At 44.6% G+C, this 18,380-nt stretch overlaps 1 protein-coding gene across 1 annotated transcript in view; it reads right to left on the bottom strand.

The window, feature by feature from the left end:
* Positions 1–4,471, bottom strand: part of Thada (THADA armadillo repeat containing) — a 284,103-nt gene extending 279,632 nt beyond the window's left edge. The window contains exons 1-4 of the mRNA XM_085833257.1: positions 4,340–4,471; positions 2,600–2,697; positions 2,086–2,180; positions 1,116–1,246 (exon numbers count right to left, since the gene is read on the bottom strand). Of these exons, the coding sequence (XP_085689383.1) occupies positions 1,116–1,246; positions 2,086–2,180; positions 2,600–2,675 (302 nt within the window). The 5' untranslated portion in view covers positions 2,676–2,697; positions 4,340–4,471. The remainder of the gene's footprint in view (positions 1–1,115; positions 1,247–2,085; positions 2,181–2,599; positions 2,698–4,339) is intronic.
* Between the last annotated feature and the right edge of the window lie 13,909 nt (positions 4,472–18,380).

Raw genomic sequence — 18,380 nt, 5'->3', positions numbered from 1 at the left:
CATGCAGTTACTATGACATCACATACTTACTCTGACCTCACACAGTTATTATGATCTCATATTTACTCTGACCTCACACCACCACCAGTGAAATTCCCTGGCCTACCATTTCTCACCTGTCTCTCTGGCTCCATTTTGCTATTTCTGACCCCAAGGCTGTTCTCAAAGGAGTAGCCAGACAACAGTACTAGAGCAACATGCAGTCACCATCAGAATGGCTTCACCACATGGTGCTGGCTTTTCCATTTTCCCCTTAGAATGTAAGATTCAAGAAGAAAATTGAAAACCCCAGTTCCTAGAAATGTGCTTAAAGCACAATTAAGTGCTCAGCGATAATTTTAATATAAAAAACTAAACTGATGTCAAATTCAGTCCAATGATTTAACTGGAAAGAAGCATATTGTATTTGAAAAGTCCACTGCTTTTCCAGAAGAAATAAGTCTAAAAACTGGAATATCCTGGAAAAGAAAACTTAGGAGAAAGGTAACTCACTCTGTAATTGGGTCATGTTATCAAATAGTTCATGACAGACTGGGATTGGTTCAAAACATATACACAAGCCTAAAACAGTCAAACCCATGTTACATAAAATACATAAAGGTAACACTACTCCAATACAAGGGAACTCAGTGAGCCAATGTCTGGGATACAGAGGCCCTACGTGAAACAGAAAACTGGATCCCTACCTTACCTAACACTAAAACCCATTTCTAGATGGATTTTAAAACTGAGCAAAGGAAGTAAGACAGAGAAAAGGAGCAAAACGATAAACTTAAATATCCATAAAAAGAACTGACCCAGGAGCTAAGGAACTCTGGCCCACTGAATAAATGCCAGCTTTTTTTCTTACCTATAACCTAAGGATTTTGCTTTTTAAAGTTCCTCAGACAGAAGCAGAGACAGACAGTATGGATGAAATGGGTAGCAATATACTTTGGCTTAATTTTACCAAAACAGTGTGCGACTCAAGTTGCCTTTTCTTTCCCTTTCCTCTTTTAAGTGCAGAGAATGGAACCCCAGGCCTTCTGCCTACAAGGTGGGTAAGCACATCAAGTGGAGCCTCGGTCCCTGGTGGTTTTCCTACCATTCACCTTATCTCCCTTCTTTTTCTTTACCTGGCCAAAACTTTCTTCAAGGGGTTCTTCAGAGTCAAGGAAAAATAAATGCCTGCTAGAATCTCCAAACAACTCTGAATGGCAGGATCGCACACGCCGTTTCTATCGACCTTCTCCAAGAGAGGCACAATCTATAATTTAAAAAAAAAAAAAAGTAAATTTTTTCTAATGTCAAATACATCAAACTTACATGACTACAAATACTCTTTTAAGTCATTTCGCTTTCCTTTGAAGGGAATAGGGGTAATAACTTGAACTCTTGATCCTCCTCCTACGTCCTGAAAGTTGAGAGTACAGGCGTGTCTGTCTCACTGTGATGTCTGATTTCTGTGGTGCGGAGGATCAAACTCAGGGTCTGACACATGCAGGTGCTGGACTAAGTAGGCTACATACAAACTCGGGGTCTGACACATGCCAAGTGCTGGACTAAGTAGGCTACATACCGTTCTGATTCCAAGACTTATAAACCTTTAACACCAACACGGCCCTCTTTGCTCCCTGAACCACTTCCACTGAGAGTCACGTGCCTAACGGATGGCAACACAGAAAATCTATAGCATTCTTTAAAAGTGAGTAATAGATTTAACTGGTTTCAAAATAGGTATGCCTGTGTGGAAAATCTAAATGCTCAAAGACAAATAAGAACAATATATTTAAAGTTAACTTTCAAATGTGTCCACTAAAAAGCTTTAAAGATTCAAAATCAATATATATAATGTTTTAAAAAATATCTTCACAAAAATTACACAGTTGTCTCCTATTTATAGTCTCAATGTCAGTAGAAGCTTAGCTACTATTTCTATTGCTGCTCTGAATAAAAGGACTTTATATAATGAACAGAAGAGGAAAACTATTGTTTGGTGACAAATTAGCATTAAGCAACTGCAACCAAACCTGTCAGTTAATTTTTAAAATCTTTACTAGCATGCTAATATTTGAAACACACCCATGAACAAAATCTCAGCTTTACCTGTTTAATAGAGTGGATCTGTGACACTCCATCTGTGAGCTGTACACAATGTAACAGCAAAGAGGCTAGATTTTTCCCTTCCATATCAGCAAAAGCTAAGGAACACACACAAAAAAAAAAATTCAATGATGTAACTACATACAGATTAATAGTACCTGAGTTTCTCTCTCTCTCTCTCTCTCTCTCTCTCTCACACACACACACACACACACACACACACACACACACTCCTAGAACCCAAACAGTAGAGCAGAGAGCCACCTCTCAAAAGTTGTCCTCTGACCTCTCCTGTGTCGGGGCAAGCACGTGCCCACACACACACACTCAGTGTGCTAGTTTGCACTGTACTGCTGAGAAATACCACGACCAAAAGAAGACTGAAAAGGCCAGGGTTTATTTTCTCTCACACGTCCCAAGTCCCAGTCCCTCAGTAAGGGAGGTCAGGTTCCAGCAAGTCACACGCTCTGCTTACAGATCTGTTTCACTGGACAAATGAACTGTAAAAATCACATACATCTCAAAGTTTCCATGTCCTGATGACAGACAGACAGCACAGCAACCTGCATTTCTCTTTTCTTCTTCACACCCATCTTACACAGGATGAACAGCACTCTGTAAGAAAGAAGAACTTAAGGCAGTGGTCCAGTGGAGAGTTTCTCCTGCAACAACAGTGACATTTGAGGCCACGTGTCTCTTACTGAGGACGGTGTGCTGTGCACCGTAGGGTGCTTAGAGCCTCCCCAGCCTGCACCCCATTAGATGCCAGGATTATCTTACTACCAACAAATTAAGATAACCTATGGATGTCTCCCAACAATGCCACTACTGAGTGACAATCACTGAGCTGAGGAGATCTGGTTTGCCAAACAAAACCTGTGGGCTTTTTGTTTAAGGTGTTTACTGCCTTGAAAATGGGGGGTTTCATTATGTTGTCCTTAAAACAGGTGCTGCTTTGAAGGAGAGATTTCTTTTGTCCCATTTAAGAATTAGAAATTCAACGGAAGTTTTGAGGATACAGATTCCAGCTTAAGTCAAAGGCAGACCTCCGTGGTCCACTGAGGAATGGTCTACCTGCAGACCCTCCCAGGCAGAAAACGACTCAGCATGCTTCACTTAAACTCCTGACATAGCTTCCTTGTTGTCCCTACTTGTCTCTGAAGAATCAAAGCAATCTAACCATGCACTTGCTTATAAACTTCCCAAAGGTTTCCCCTTGCACTAAATAAAATGCATTAGTTATAACCAAATTTGGGTATGTGGCCTGAAAACAATCTGGCCCCAGCTTCCTCTGCCATTCATTTCAGATTTCTTTCACAGCATGTACCTAAGATTACACTACCTGGCACACCTGTCTATTGCCTGTTTTTCCTAGCACTTAGCTCCATAAAGATTGCAATGAACTAACTGAATGTTTGTGTTCAGTGTTCCAGTTCTTAACTCCTTAGTCGTTCATGCATGTCGTAAATGCTTTATTAAAATTTCATGAACTAAATCAAGGAATTCTTAATTAACAATTGCTAGAGATATTATAGGAGGGACATATATACTTTTAGAAGAAAGGTGGGCTACGTGGTACCTAAAGGGACACGCTACAGCTAAGTGACATACCGCTCCAGAAACTGAAGCATTTAGTCCATTTGGACGGCAAGTCACTACAGCAACAGCAAATGAGCAGTCAACCAAAACCGTTAATGAACACAGACAGACAGAGAGACAACAAGGAGAGGCCTTGAAGTTCTGGATTAAATTTAGGGAAATAATTTCCCAAACGAGCAGCCAGCGTGCAAAGTACTGAGAAAGTACTGAGGAAGGAAACTGAGGGGACACTTGTGATTTGAAATGGCAAGTTTGCAACAGTATTTGATCCCGGGGTCCTAGGGACTACACAGAGATAGATTCGGTGATTCTGCGCGTTCTAAGGGTAAACGTGTGTTCGGGTGAACTGGGCCGGCCCAGAGCCGAAAATCCCGGTCCAGCCCGATAGGCATCTGCCCATAGGTGCCACTTGCTGCTTCCCGCCCATCTGCCCATCTACATCTGCAGCTTCCCGACCTCCTCCCACGTGGAGTCCAAAGACTGACAGAAGGACAGATGAAAACGTGGTTCAAGGGCTGTCTGTCTCCATGGAGACCTCAGCGCCCGGAAGCCACGGCTGGCACCCTCCGGGTGGCCTGTAAGCTGCCCCGGCTGCGCTGTGGCGAAGTCGGTCCCCCGCGCCCGCGTGCCTGGCAGGCAGCGCGCCCGCGAGCCAAACCTCGTGCCCGAGGACGTCTGCAAAGCGTCGCCACCTCTGGACGAGCCCCGGAAGCCTGTCAAGTCTACGGCGTCCCTGAGGCTTGTAACGTGGTGCGCGATCCAAAACCGGTCCCCGGCGAAGGGAGGCAGGTCTGGAAGCTGGCAAGGAAATATCGCGAGAGCGGCCGAGTGCCGCTCCTCCAATCAGAAGTGAGGCTGGGTTGTGACGTCATCAAAGAGGGCGTTCGCGAGGGGATTTAGAGAGCCCGCGACTAAACAGTTCTTGATAAGCGAGCCTGTGAGGGTGAGTGCTGGGAACTGCGTGTCCCTCACCTCCTTCTGGCTGGCAGAGCTGCAGCCTCCACACCTCTAGGTGTCAGGCCGACATTTCTGTTCCAACCCAGACTTTCTACACTCACTGTGCCCAGCGCAGAGACAGGCAAAATCTACACTCGGGGACGGTTTCACCAGGGATGGGAACTGAAGCCAAGAGCAACGACTTGAACTCCACTGTCTGAGCCTTAAAAGCTGCATCTTTTACACATCTCACAGACTATCTTGCAGTCCAGTCCTTTAAATAAAAATGAGTACAAATTGGAGACCTATATCAATCACCTTAGTAAGGAGCTGGGACAAGGGACAAGATCACAGAACGGACAAGATGCTGAAAAGGCCAGGATGTGAGATGCATAGTTGGGAAAAATGAAAATTAGGTTCATCAGGTGGATGGCTTTTCTATCAATGCACTTCGTATTTCTTTGTGGTTTTGCCACGTGTATTGTGAGACCCCGACTTAAAGCGTTTCTCCTTGAAAGGTAAAGCCCCTAAAACATTTCCCCAAGCTTGTTTTCCCTGACCTCTAAAAATACAGCTAGAAAGAAGCTCTGTTCTCTATAGCCAGCAAAAAGCCTTTTTGTTTCTATACTTTACAACCAGAGATGCGATAATTGTAAAAGATCCAGCCAGGCACTTGCCTGGCTTCCTGTGCCGAGGACATGGAGATAAAAATTCAGAAAAAACTCACTCCCAACTCCTGCCTTGTAAATTTCACCAAGGACACCCGGAAGAGAAGAACTCCGCCCAACTCTTCCCAACTTCTCCCAACTCCTCCCAATTCCTCAGCTAGCTGTTAAAAGCCCCCTACTGTCACCTCTTGCTCAGGGTCAAACTCCCCTGCCCTGCATGGCAGAAAGAGTTCGTCCTCAGCTAGCTGATTTGCCCCTTCTTAGAAATGGGAACAAAACACCCATGGAAGGAGTTACAGAGACAAAGTTTGGAGCTGAGACAAAAGGATGGACCATCTAGAGACTGCCATATCCAGGGATCCATCCCATAATCAGCCTCCAAACGCTGACACCATTGCATACACTAGCAAGATTTTGCTGAAAGGACCCTGATATAGGTGTCTCTTGTGAGGCTATGCTGGGGCCTAGCAAACACAGAAGTGGATGCTCACAGCTATTGGATGGATCACAGGTCCCCCAATGGAGGAGCTAGAGAAAGTACCCAAGGAGCTAAAGGGATCTGCAACCCTATAGGTGGAACAACAATATGAACTAACCAGTACCCCGGAGCTCTTGACTCTAGCTGCATATGTATCAAAAGATGGCCTAGTCGGCCATCACTGGAAAGAGAGGCCCATTGGTCATGCAAACTTTATATGCCCTAGTACAGGGGAACGCCAGGGCCAAAAGGTGGGAGTGGGTGGGTAGGGGAGTGTGGGGGAGGGTATGGGGGACTTTGGGGATAGCATTGGAAATGTAAATGAGGAAAATACCTAATAAAAAATATTTAAAAAAAAAAACTCTTGCAGTTTGCATCAGGTGTGATTTTTCTCTCGAGGCTTTGGGGTGCTGGCCAGCTCATCCTGGGACTTGAGTGGAGGCCCAGCTTCGGGGGGTCTTACAGTATCACTAAACAATAGCTTGGTTGATTTTGTGTCTGTTATCCACCGATTCACATCTTTTAGCATTGCTTTCAGGTCACTCACCTAAAACTGAGTGGTGACAATTCTTTGACCCACTGTTAACATAATATGCTGTTCTCTACTGTGCTGCATTTGTGCTGATATGTATGGACATTTGCTCTGGAGGAGTCCAGAGCAGAGGGGCGGGAGCAGGGCAGGGGACTGGACATGGCCAGGGATAGGGAAGCAGGACGGACGTGGCAAGAATTGTGTAGGTTATTAGTAGGTTATTAGCAGGGAAGCCTGGCTACTGTTAAATTAGAGGAGGAAGTGGAAATGGCCAGGATTCTAATCTGTGCTCTGAGATGCCTAACCAGGACCTGTGGAAAAGGACCAGAAGAGTTTGGAGGCTAGCATTGGCTCTGGTGTGCACCAGAGGTGCATGTCAACAAGGAGGAAGATGTCTTCTTTGTCAGAAGCAGGGGAAATAGGAGAAAGGCTCTTCCTGACAGACAGAAACCATTCCTCAAATTTCCGAGGAACGCTGAAAATGTCAGTCAGCAATTCTATAGGGCAGCATGAGCTGGGCCAAAACTGTCATTTTCGACCAAGTCAGTGGGCATGCTTTTTAGGGCTGCCTGGGGCTTTCCTAATAGTAACAAACTACTGATAGTCAGGGGTCCTGAAATGATACAGTCTAGAGGTTTGGGTTAGGTTAATTTTTTTTTCCAGCCAGCTAAAGAATTAAAAATCAGGAAAAATCTGGAATGCAACAGTAGCAGAAAAGAAATCTCAAACAGCAGACAGAATCAGCAGTTGAAGAAAATCCCTACTCCCTCGTCAAAAATAAGTATGGGAATTCCTGAGGGTGGTTGGATACTGCTGGCCATGAATAATAAGATTTGCTGAGACAGTCAAGCCCCTCTATGCCAGCACATGGAGAGCCCAGTCCTTGGAATGGACTGAGACTGAACAGAGGGCCTTCATAGCCATGAAAGGCCCTGATGTCTGCCCAGCCCTGGCCCTCCTAGACATTACTAAGCCTTGTGCATGAATGATGCCAGAGGCACTGTCAAGGGGATCTTCATGCAGACCCGGGCAGCCTGGAAAAGATTTGGTGGCAGATCTGTTCAAGAAACATGACCTGTTCACAGCTGGATGGCCAGCAGTTATGAGAGTCATTACTGCCACCACTTTGCTGGTAAGAGAAAAAAATCTGACGGATTAACTTTAGCACACAGACAGTCCCACATTCTGTTGAGACCCTCTTGAGGGGAGCACCCATGAGATGGATGTCTAACTCCCAGATGATCCAATACCAAGCCCTGATTTGGGTCAAACCCGAATTCAGTTCCACAAGACATCAGCCCTCAACCCTGCCAGTCTCCTGCCAAATGGCAACTCCTCAGGTCCCCTGCATGACTGTCTTGAGGTGACTGACCCAATTCAGTCTATCAAGCTTGATCGGATTGGTGTACCATTGGTAACACTGGATGAGGCATTGTTCACAGATGGAAGCAGTTTCATCCAAGATGGAATATACAGGGGCAAAAGTAGTGACTTAAGATAGAACTAACTATCTGGGCACAATCTTTAAGCAGGGGAACTTCATCTCAATGAGCTGAACTTTGACTTTGACTCAAACATTCCACTGGGGAAGACAAGGCTGTCACCATATACACTAATAACACATACTGACCTGACTGCCCCAAGAAGTGGCCTTAAAACCAGTGGGGACACTTCAAGTCTTGATAGCTCTGCCTGAGCCCCATTTCCTGGACCACCTGGTATGGGCTAAACAAGAACTGGCTACCCAGCATAAACAAGGATGATGGATGCTGCAAGGCAGACTGAGAAGGCAACTGGCTTTGGATCTCCACCAAGTCACCCACCAAGAGACCACACAAACTGCTGAACTCCTCAGACCCAAGTATTATGTTCCAAATTGGGAAGCCTGACTGAAGACACCACTTTTAGATATGTCACCTGGGCTCAGGTAAATCCCAGAGGGCGAAGGAAGGTCCAACAAGAGATCCAGGCTTGAGGAAATGGGCCTGGAGAACATTGGAAATTTGACTTTACTGAAATTAGGCCTACTGATTTGGCTATAAATATTTGCTGCCATTTGTAGGCAACTTCTCAGGATGGGTAGAGGCCTACCCCACCCAAACAGAGACTCGTCCAATCCTTACTAAAAAAAAAAAAAAAAAAAAAAAAAAAAAAAAAAAAAAAAAACTTCTAGATTTGGACTACCCCCACCCCTAGCTTTGGAGTCTGACAATGGCCCAGCCTTTCATGTCTCAAAAGTGTCTCAAAATCTTACAAAGGTATTAAATATTAATTGGAAATAACAGTGTGTGTAAAGCCCACAGAGCTCATGTCAGGTAGAAAAGATGAATAGAACTCTTAAGGAGACTGACCAAATTGATCCTGGAAAACTGACAAAATATGGGGCTAACTTCCTTCCCATCCTCTGGGCAGGGCCTGATGTGCTCCTTCCTGGGAGGGGCTTCCTCCTTCTAAAGTTATGTTTGGGGGGCTACCTCCCCTCCTCTCCAAACTCTGAGAGACTTCTGAGCAGAAATGTATGATCACCCCTCTCTCCAGTCCTTGAAGGCACTGCAGGAAGCTTGCAGGGCCATTGACTGGACTGTGAAGGAGTCCTGTCATCTCCTGTGTCCAAATCCACCTAGTAGTTCCAGCCAGGAGACTTGGTTTAGGCAAAGAGTTTCCCCGCCCAACCTTGGAACCTGTCCAGAAGGGATCCTACCCAGTTGTGTTAGGGTTTTACTGCTATGAAGAGACACCATGACCAATTCAAGTCTTATAAAGGACAGCATTTAATTGGGGCTGGCTTACAGGTTCAGAGGTTCAGTTCATTATGATCAAGGTGGGAGCATGGCAGTGTCCAGGCAGGCATGGTGCAGGTGGAGCTGAGAGTTCTATATCTTCATCTGAAGGCTGCTAGGAAAATAATTACTTCCAGGTAGCTAGGATAAGGGTCTGAAAGCCCACGCCCACAGTGACACACCTATTCCAACAAGGCCACACCTCCAAATAGTGCCACTACCTGGGCCAAGCATATAGAAACCACGACACCAGTCATCCTCACCACCCTAACTACTATCAAAGTAGCTGGTGTTGTCTCTTGGAAAAAAGGTCACTGGGGATGATGACAGATGGGCCATCACTTGAACTTCAGACCTCTTAAAGATAAGACTGACCAGAGCTTACTAACTCAGGGTACACAATCCCTATTAGCCTCAAACCAGGATGTGGGGTCTCAGAAAAACTGGATAGTAAACTGTTATCTGTTGGGTAGACCTCTGCTCTCTCATGCCCCTTCCGGGGTAGAACAATATGTGTCTAAGGGGTGGACAGGAAATTAGTAAATCAGTTTGTGGAGAAGACTGGCTAGGAAAAGTCCATCAGGGATAACAGCGTTTATACCAAGGACACACAGTGCCTCTGTCAAGGACAAGGTACCTACACCGTGTCCTCCAATCACCTGGCTTGCTTGTACTAACTGGCTAAAGGTCCTCCTCCAACTAACTGGACAGTCGCACTTCACTTCATGTGTGTTATCCCCCAGGCATATGGCTATAATAGAGAAGAGGAGAGAACTCATATTGACCTTGACTCGATGTTAACAAAAGACAAATGGGTCCCAATTCTGGTTCCTGATCCTAGAAGGGGCAGGAATCACCAGTGAAACTACCACAGGCACCCCAGCCTCAAGTGCTAGAGAACCAAAGCTTTAAGGAACTTAGGCTCCAGATAGATTTAGACCTAGATCATTTGGGGAATTCTTTTTCTAGGCTGGAGAGCCAAGTTGACTCCCTTACAGAGGTGTTCCTACAGAACAGAAGGAAGCTGGACCACCTTTTTATAAAACAGGACCTTGCATAGCCTTAGGAGAGACTTTCTGTTTACATGCCAACCAATCAGGAACAAGTAGAGAAAACTTTGCCATAGTTAAAGAAATCCTAAAAGGGAAAAAGAGGAGCCAGGGATCAGGTAAATTAGTCTTGGTCTCTTGTTTACTTGGTCCCCATGGTTGAACATCGTACTGTTGAGCATCCATACTATAGGTTCTTAGTCTGACCAGGCTAAAAGTTGAACCCTGCATCCCCAATTGCATGGCCAACTACATCACAGAGAATAAACTCAGTTAAGCTACTTTCCTTAGGACCAACTGTGCCTCCTAGAATATATGTCGATCATTTGACTCAATCCTATAGAACCAATGGGGAATGTGACAGGATAAGACAGTGCATAGAGAATTACCAAACTCTATCCTAGGAACCTGAGGTCAAGATGCCCCAGCTAACGTAGCTTCTGCTAAACTGCTCGCTTGTGCAAAGACCCCTGAAACTGATGAGCAAAATACCAGGACATAGTGTTCACCTTTGTGCTGTGGACATGAGGGATACACTTAGGACCCAAACACCTGCATGTAGTCCCAGCTGACTAGAAAAAGACTTTCAATATACTGTAAACTGTGTCTAAGTGGGCTGCCTGTAACATACATACATAACTGAAACAAGAATTTTCTTGAAATATTAATCAGGAGCTCTCTGAGGCTTTTTTTCTTAAAGATTTATTTATTTATTTATTTATTTATTTTTATGTAAGTACACTGTAGCTGTCTTCAGATGCACCAGAAGAGGGCATCAGATCTCATTACGGGCGGTTGTGAGCCACCATGTGGTTGCTGGGATTTGAACTTTGGACCTTCGGAAGAGCAGTCGGGTGCTCTTACCCACTGAGCCATCTCACCAGCCCGAAGCTTTTTTTCTTAATTCTGGTAAACATTGTTTTTTACCCATTTTACTGTGTAGTAGAAAGGATTGAACCTGGGGTTTTCTGCATTCTAAGCAAGCACTCTTCCACTGAGCTACATCCCCAGACCTTTTGCCTTCTATTTTGAAAAAGTTTCTCATGGGATGTCTAGGTCTTGCCTCAAGTCTCCCAACAGCTGCAACTGCAGGTCTGTGCCACCAGTTCTGGCAAATGTGTATTTTAATGTAGTAGTTTGTTGATATCGCAGCACTTAAAAGGTGGAAGGTTCAGAGTCAGCTTCAGCCTCATACAGAGGCTCTCCTGGATTCTGTGAGCCCCTTTTATGATTAATGCTGATGGTCAACTTGACAGGACCCAAGGGCATTCCTATAGTAAAGAATTGGCTATATTAGGTTAGCCTCTTGGCAGGGTGTCGGAATGGCCTAGATTAGGCTAATAAGGGGGTGACCTCCCTTACTGTGGGTCCAGGGGATGGGGGTGGGGGGTTGGGAGTGCTGAGGACCAGCACTCATTGCTCTCTGCTTCCTGACAACGGAGTCAGTATGACTAGCTTCACCAGACTCTCACTGCTGGGGCCTCCCCACAGTGATGGACTGTGAGCCAAAAGAAACCTCTCATGGAGTGCTGTATCATAGCAACAAGACAAGTATCTAAAACAAACCCTGTTGCAAGAAAACTCTTTAAGGGCAGGGTATGGTGATCCATGCCTTTAATCCTAGCACTCATGAGACAGAGGCAGGTGAATCTCTGTGAGTTCAAAGCCATCCTGGTCTACATAGTGAGTTCCAGGACAGACAGGGCTATGTAGACAGACATTATAAACAAACGAACAAAACCCAAAAAACCATAAGGCCCAAAAAGTATTTAGGTATATATTAGTATGTATTGCTTCCTATTGCTTCCAACCCACTATAATGAACATATATCTTGCAATAGATTCCAACCATTTTATTTCTTACTAAATTATTTGAAACTATAAAACAGACATTGTGATCTTTCTGCCTACACAATGGGAGGTACTGTTGTAAAGATAAATAAATAAATAAATGGAACTGAGCTGAGATTGTAGCAAAGATTGTTGCTAGTTTGATAGACTGGACAAATAGGAATCACTGAGAAACAATTTCCAAGAGATGTATGCTATGTTGCGGTAAATCTCCAACCCAAATATGCCCCAGCAATGAAAACACAACTCAATCAATAATAATACATGCTGTGCGCCTGGATTGGGCAGATCTACCACTACACTACCATCTTCCACAGCTTATGAGACCCCTTAGAACTTGCAGTTTCTCCAGGCCAGGTGCTTCTGCTCCACTTTTCTTCTTGTTCCTCCTCCTCTGCATCCTCTCCCTCTTCCATTTTCTCCTTCTCTCTCCTCACCTTCCACTCCACCTTCCCTTTTATCTGCCCAATCATCAGCTCTCCTTTATTTTACAAATTAAGGTGGAAAGAGGTTTACAGGAATTGCTGACTCTATCCTAGTTCACAACCCCTCACAGGAGAATGGGATTAACATCAAATATAATTAGCTCCAGGGCTATCCACAGCAGATTCGGGCCCTAAGGGGTGGGGAAGCATTCCATACAGAGAGAAGAGGCAGTACCAAAGTCCTAAGGCAAGCACTTGCGCGTTGGGAGACCAGCAAGGAACTTTACTGCCTGGAGCCAAGAGCACAGAGTTAAATTCTAGGAAATGAGATTAAGGAGTTCTGTCTTGACCTGTGTCTAACTTGTTCTCCTTGCAACCTATCTCTGTAAAACTGTCCCAGTAAAACTGCCATAAACACACACCACACACATCACATATCACACCACAATTCTCTCCCAATGTTCTTTAGTGGCCTCTCTTTCCCATGCTCATGTGAGTTGGACATATCCTATCTCTCTGACTCATTCTGTCACATCTTTCTCTCATTCATCACTTTGTCTACCCCTCAATTAGATGTCACTTTCAAATATGGCTGCTTCCTTCTACAAACTAGCCTTACCTTCCTTGTTAGGGATTAAAGGTGTGTACTGAGGGCGTGTCTACATTCTAGACAGATCATACTAAAATACAGGGAGTGTCTGCATTCTGGCAGATCATATCTTTGGATGTGATCCCTTAACAGAGCAACCATGTTGCTAGATTAAAATGACAGTAACAGTGTCCAACTTGAAAGATCTCTTCAACACTCCTAAAGGCACTGACTGCTATAAACTTCCTTGAGGACAAGGCTCAACATCACTTCTTGAATTAAATCCAAGGAAATGTCCCTCTCCTTTTGTTGTTGGGTTATTTCGTTAGAGCACTGTCACTATGCCAATATATAGAATTTATTTCTGCACATCCATCAGGCCTCCTGCAAAGTTAGGATTTTTCCGATACAGAGACCATCTTTAAATCCCTGGCAACTGAGCTGTACCAAGCATAACTAGCTCCACAAACATTATGCTGAGTTAAAACAAGGCCTGCGAGTTCCCTTCAGTTTTAGTGTACAGAGATATGCCTGCCTTCTTTACCACTGTGTGGCAGCAAAGCACAGAATTCTTGCCCTTTTAGTTAGATGTCAGGCAGCACGAATATTCAAGCTGAAGACACTGGTCATTTTGAGAATTCCTTTCCTGACAAGATGTAAATAACATCTATTTCCTCTACTTCCTTCTCATAAGGTCCCAATGACACATGAAAGTCCCATCCCACCCAAGTTCAACTTGGGAACCAATGAATTTCCTACACTTACAAAGCATACAGTGTGCTTGTTGTTTTTTCATAAACTTAGACAGGCCTAAGACATATCCAGGAGGAGGGAATCTTGGGAAAGTGCCTCCATAAGATGGGCCTGTAGTGAAGTCTGTAAGGCATCCTCTTCCTTAATGATTGATGTGGGAGGTGCCATCCCCGGGTCGGGGGTCTTGGACGGTACAAGAAAGGCCACACAAACCAGGTAGAGCAAACTGCTCCGGCATCCCTATCCATCACTGAAGGAAGTTGGGGCAGGAACTGAGGTGGAAGCCATGGAGGAGTGTGGGTTTCCTTCATTGACAGACTGTGATGTGAAAGTTTAGTCAAAATAAACCCGTTCTTTCTGAGGTCGCCTTTGGATCATGGTGTTTGATTGCAGCAGCAGAATTCCTAAGGTAGCACAGGTGAGGGGCTAATGGCAGAAGTGCAGGTGACCCCAAAGCTGCCACACTGGAAAGTCTTCACCCAGCATGGTTACTGGCTTTTCCATGTCTGCATTGGTACAGCCCCCCTCAGGTGACTTCCCCTAACCAACATGCTGTAGCATTTCCTAAGGCCCATACAGTTAGGGCAGAATTGCAGGCACATGGCTGGGATTAGCAAACGGGCTCTGAGGTGAGGGTCCAATGACCTGCCGTCCTCCTCCTCTATGAGGGAACATCAGCAGTCAACAGGCCAGACTGTGATGGACTCTTGTAAGCAAACACAGCCAATGGCTATAGATGGCACCTACTTTACTTGGAGGCCCACGTTCCACAACACTGAGTTTAGGAGAATGAAATTACAGTACGGCCTCACTGCCAGTACTGTGTAGCTCTATGTTGTTTGAATAAAAGATTTGTTTCTAGAGATAGGTGTCACTGTGTAGCCCAGTCTGGCCTAAAACTCCGGATCCTCCTCCTGCCTCCCATATGCCGAAATTATAGGCAGCTTATAATAACATATTTCAATGTGAAATACAGCTTTGATACCATAAAGTGTATAAAACAAATACTTATTTTAAAAAGACTTTAGCTTATTTACCTCCTATTCAAAAGTATGAAAGAATAACTTGTCAACTCAGTTTAAATAAGTGAATTACCTGGCCTGGTGGCATACTCCTTTAGTCCCCCCACTTGGAGGGCAGAGGCAAGCAAATCTCTGAGATTGAGGCCAGCCTGGTCTACAGAGCAAGTTCTAGGACAGTCAAAAACACACAGAAAAACCCTCTTGCAAAGAAAAAAAATAAAAGAAGAAAGAAATAGAAATATGTATTATGAATAATCACTATGAAATAAAAATTCATAAAAATTGTTTTTTAAAGTCATGAACATATTTATTTAGACTTTTTACTTAAGCAACTATTTAAACCTCATAAGAAAACAGTAATAAGGAAAATAGAAATAATATAGCCTGAAATTATTAGAAAATGAAATTACATATGTAAGTCACTTACAAGTTCATAAAATATGGATGCTGTGAATAAGATTTGAAAAGTAATATGTTAAAAAAAAAAAGAAAAGTAATGTGTTGAGAACAGTAGTTTATCAGACTGGTAACACCTCAAGTTAATTCTCTCTCTCTCTCTCTCTCTCTCTCTCTTATTATTTTTTTTTTGTTTTCAAGACAGGGTTTCTCTGTGTAGCCCTGGCTGTCCTGGAACTCACTTTGTAGACCAGGCTGGCCTCAAACTCAGATATCCGCCTGCCTCTGCCTCCCGAGTGCTGGGATTAAAGGCGTGCGCCACCACGGCCCGGCCATTATTTCTCTTCTTACGCTTTAGTTTTGTAATTCTGCTTTAAAGCATGTATCTTTGTTCTTTTCTAGAATAACAACATCTCACGTAGCTCAGGCTGGCCCTAAAGTCATGATGTAACTGAAGATGGTCTGGAACTCCTGCTTTCCCTGTCCCTGCCTCCAAATGCTAGGATTTACCTGTGTGCCACCATGCCTCCCTGGGTGCGCTTGCCTTTTAAGGCCTTTTTCAGGGGCTGGAGAGACAGCTCACTGGTTATGAGTACTTGCTCCTGCAGAGAACCCGAGTTTCCTACCATCATCCACTTTAGGCAGCTCTGTAACCCACAAGATACACTGTGATCTCCTCTGGCCTCCTCTGGCACACTTAGCAAACTTAGCACACTTAGCATACAAATATACTCATGCATGCACATAAACTAAGAAGTAGTAATGATAATTTAAAAATTTGTGCACATCTTTTGTTTGTTAAGGTCTCACCCTAGTTGGCCTGGAACTCACTATGTACACCAGGCCTCAAACTCCCAGAGATCCACCCGGGTGCTGGAATTAAAGAAGTGCACCAACTGCTTGCCAGCAAGACCTGTTCATATATAGCTGCTAATTGAAACACCTCAAGTTAACAAAAACCAACGAAACAAACAAACAAAAAACCCCTCAAGTCATTTGTTTGCATTTTGTTATTGTCATCTTAAAGATATGAATGGGTTATGAAACCATGCACAGATTTAAAATGCATAGCTTTGAACCAGTGGAAAACATTGCCTGTCCATATGCAATCACAGTTCTCAGTCCTCCCCATGGGCAAGACTAAGACACACAGCTCCATTTGTGGGAGAGAGTTGTGCAAGCTTCTGCACTCACACCCAGATTAACAGCACAGTAACTAGTAAGAACAGGCAGTAAGGCACAGAGATCCTTACCCTGCAGCAGGACTGGCGAAAGGGCCCACAAAACAGCTATCTGGGGGGCATTTTAAAAATGTGCTTGAGAGTTTTGCCTGCATGTCTGTCAGTATGCCACATGTGTGCCTAATGCCCATGGGAGGAGAGAAGAGGGCATCAGGTCCCCTGGAAACAGAGCTGTGGGTACCACCAGGTGGTCCTCTAGAAAAGTGGCCAGTGCTTCTAATGGCTGAGCCATCTCTCGGGCTCATAACTGGGGCAAGTGTGTTAAGTCCTTAAGTGAATGTGTACTGTGGACACGAGCCAGTCATGTGAAGGACCATAGCCTCAGACCCATGGGAAGACAGAAAGCTCCACCCCCTCCACACCTTGACACACACACACACACACACACACACACACACACACACTTGATGAGGCTTGGAGGAACAGCAAAGCTTTCCTTTGGTTCGTGTACAGATGTTGATAGTACACACGGAATATCCCCATTGTAGCTTCCTCTCCCTGGATGTTGATGGCCCAAAGACTGCTCCACTACAGAGACTGTCCCCGCCCAGAACTGCTAGAACTGCCTCTGATTTCAGCCGTATGCGCTAACCCACGCTCCCTGTTCAGCTGTATATAATAAACAGGCTGTGGTTCTGGATACCGAGGGTTCTCCATCAGAGGGCCCAGGCCAGCCAGTCCCCATTCTTCTCTGTGTGCAGCTCCTTTCTTAGCCACTTCGTCAGTCTAGGCAGGTCCATCGCTGGAGCTGTGCTAGGCGTGGCAGACCGTCCTGGAAGAGAATCTGCAAAGGAGGGCCATTTTACTTTAAATTCAAATATTTTATTTTATTTTTTTTAAATCTTGTTATTCTGAGCTACTGAGTGCTAGACTGAGTGGCTCCTGACACCATCCCTGTGGCAATATTAATTTAATGTTAAGTTAATTTCGAAGCTCACACTCACATCTGCCCACTTTGGTTCGATTTGGCTTGAACTGAGTGGGACTCTGCATGCCAAAACGAAAAGGAATTGGAGCCAGGGAATCCCAGGGAAAGATGGGGCTGGCAGAGAGTGACAGTAACAGCCGGACATCGGTAGAGCACTTACCATGAGCACCACCCTTGCCCATTTAGACTTGTCATCTCCGTTCCCACACAAACCCCTTGGCCACTTACCATTTTGCAGATCAAAAACCAATTTGCTTAGGTAGTAAGTGAAAGGATTGAATAATTAAAAAAAAAAAAAAAACCCTAGCACACTTGTAATCTCAGCACTGGGGAAGTGGAGGCACACGGATCGCTGGTGTTCATTAGCCTGAATTCTAGGCCAATAAGAGACTTTGTCCCAAATTACAAGGTGGATGGTGCTGGGGGGAGGGGACGGATATCCAAGGTTGTCCTTTGGCTTCCACACACACGTGCATGTGTGCACACATATGTGCACACATCCACATACGCAAAACACCTTAGCATGAAACTTTGGTACCGAGTAGTAAAATGTTGACTTTCAATTAAAAAAAAAAAAAAAAAAGCCTGAAAGCCATGGACAGTGGCTGACTTATTTGGGAGTAAGACAGGAAGTCCAGGAGGTCAAGACCATTCTCAAGCAGAGTGAGTTCAGGGTAACCAGGGCTACGTGGGACCCCGTCTCCCATAAACAAATAAGACCATAACTAAATAAGTGCAATGGGCTGGCAAGATGGCTGGGTAGGAACGAGATGGTTATACACACACACACACACACACACACACACATACCCTTTGTTGATATATTGGTGTGAGAATTAAATGATATTATACATGGAAAAACCCTACCATCATTTCTGAAACACAAGTAGTCTCATCCTCCTTTGACCCTAGACCATAATCTTTCCCACTAGGCTAAACTGCATGACCCTAAAGGTCATCCTATGGTCATCCCAGGACCTAGGAACGTCATCTCCAAAGCTGTTAAAAAATAAAAGTCAGGGTGGCCAGAGGGTTGGCTCAGTGCTTCAGA

The sequence above is a fragment of the Mus caroli genome, unplaced genomic scaffold, assembly GCF_978045245.1.
Source record: "Mus caroli unplaced genomic scaffold, Mus_caroli_1 scaffold_18, whole genome shotgun sequence".
Taxonomy (NCBI): Eukaryota; Metazoa; Chordata; class Mammalia; order Rodentia; family Muridae; genus Mus; species Mus caroli.
This window is presented reverse-complemented; position numbering and strand designations above follow the sequence as displayed.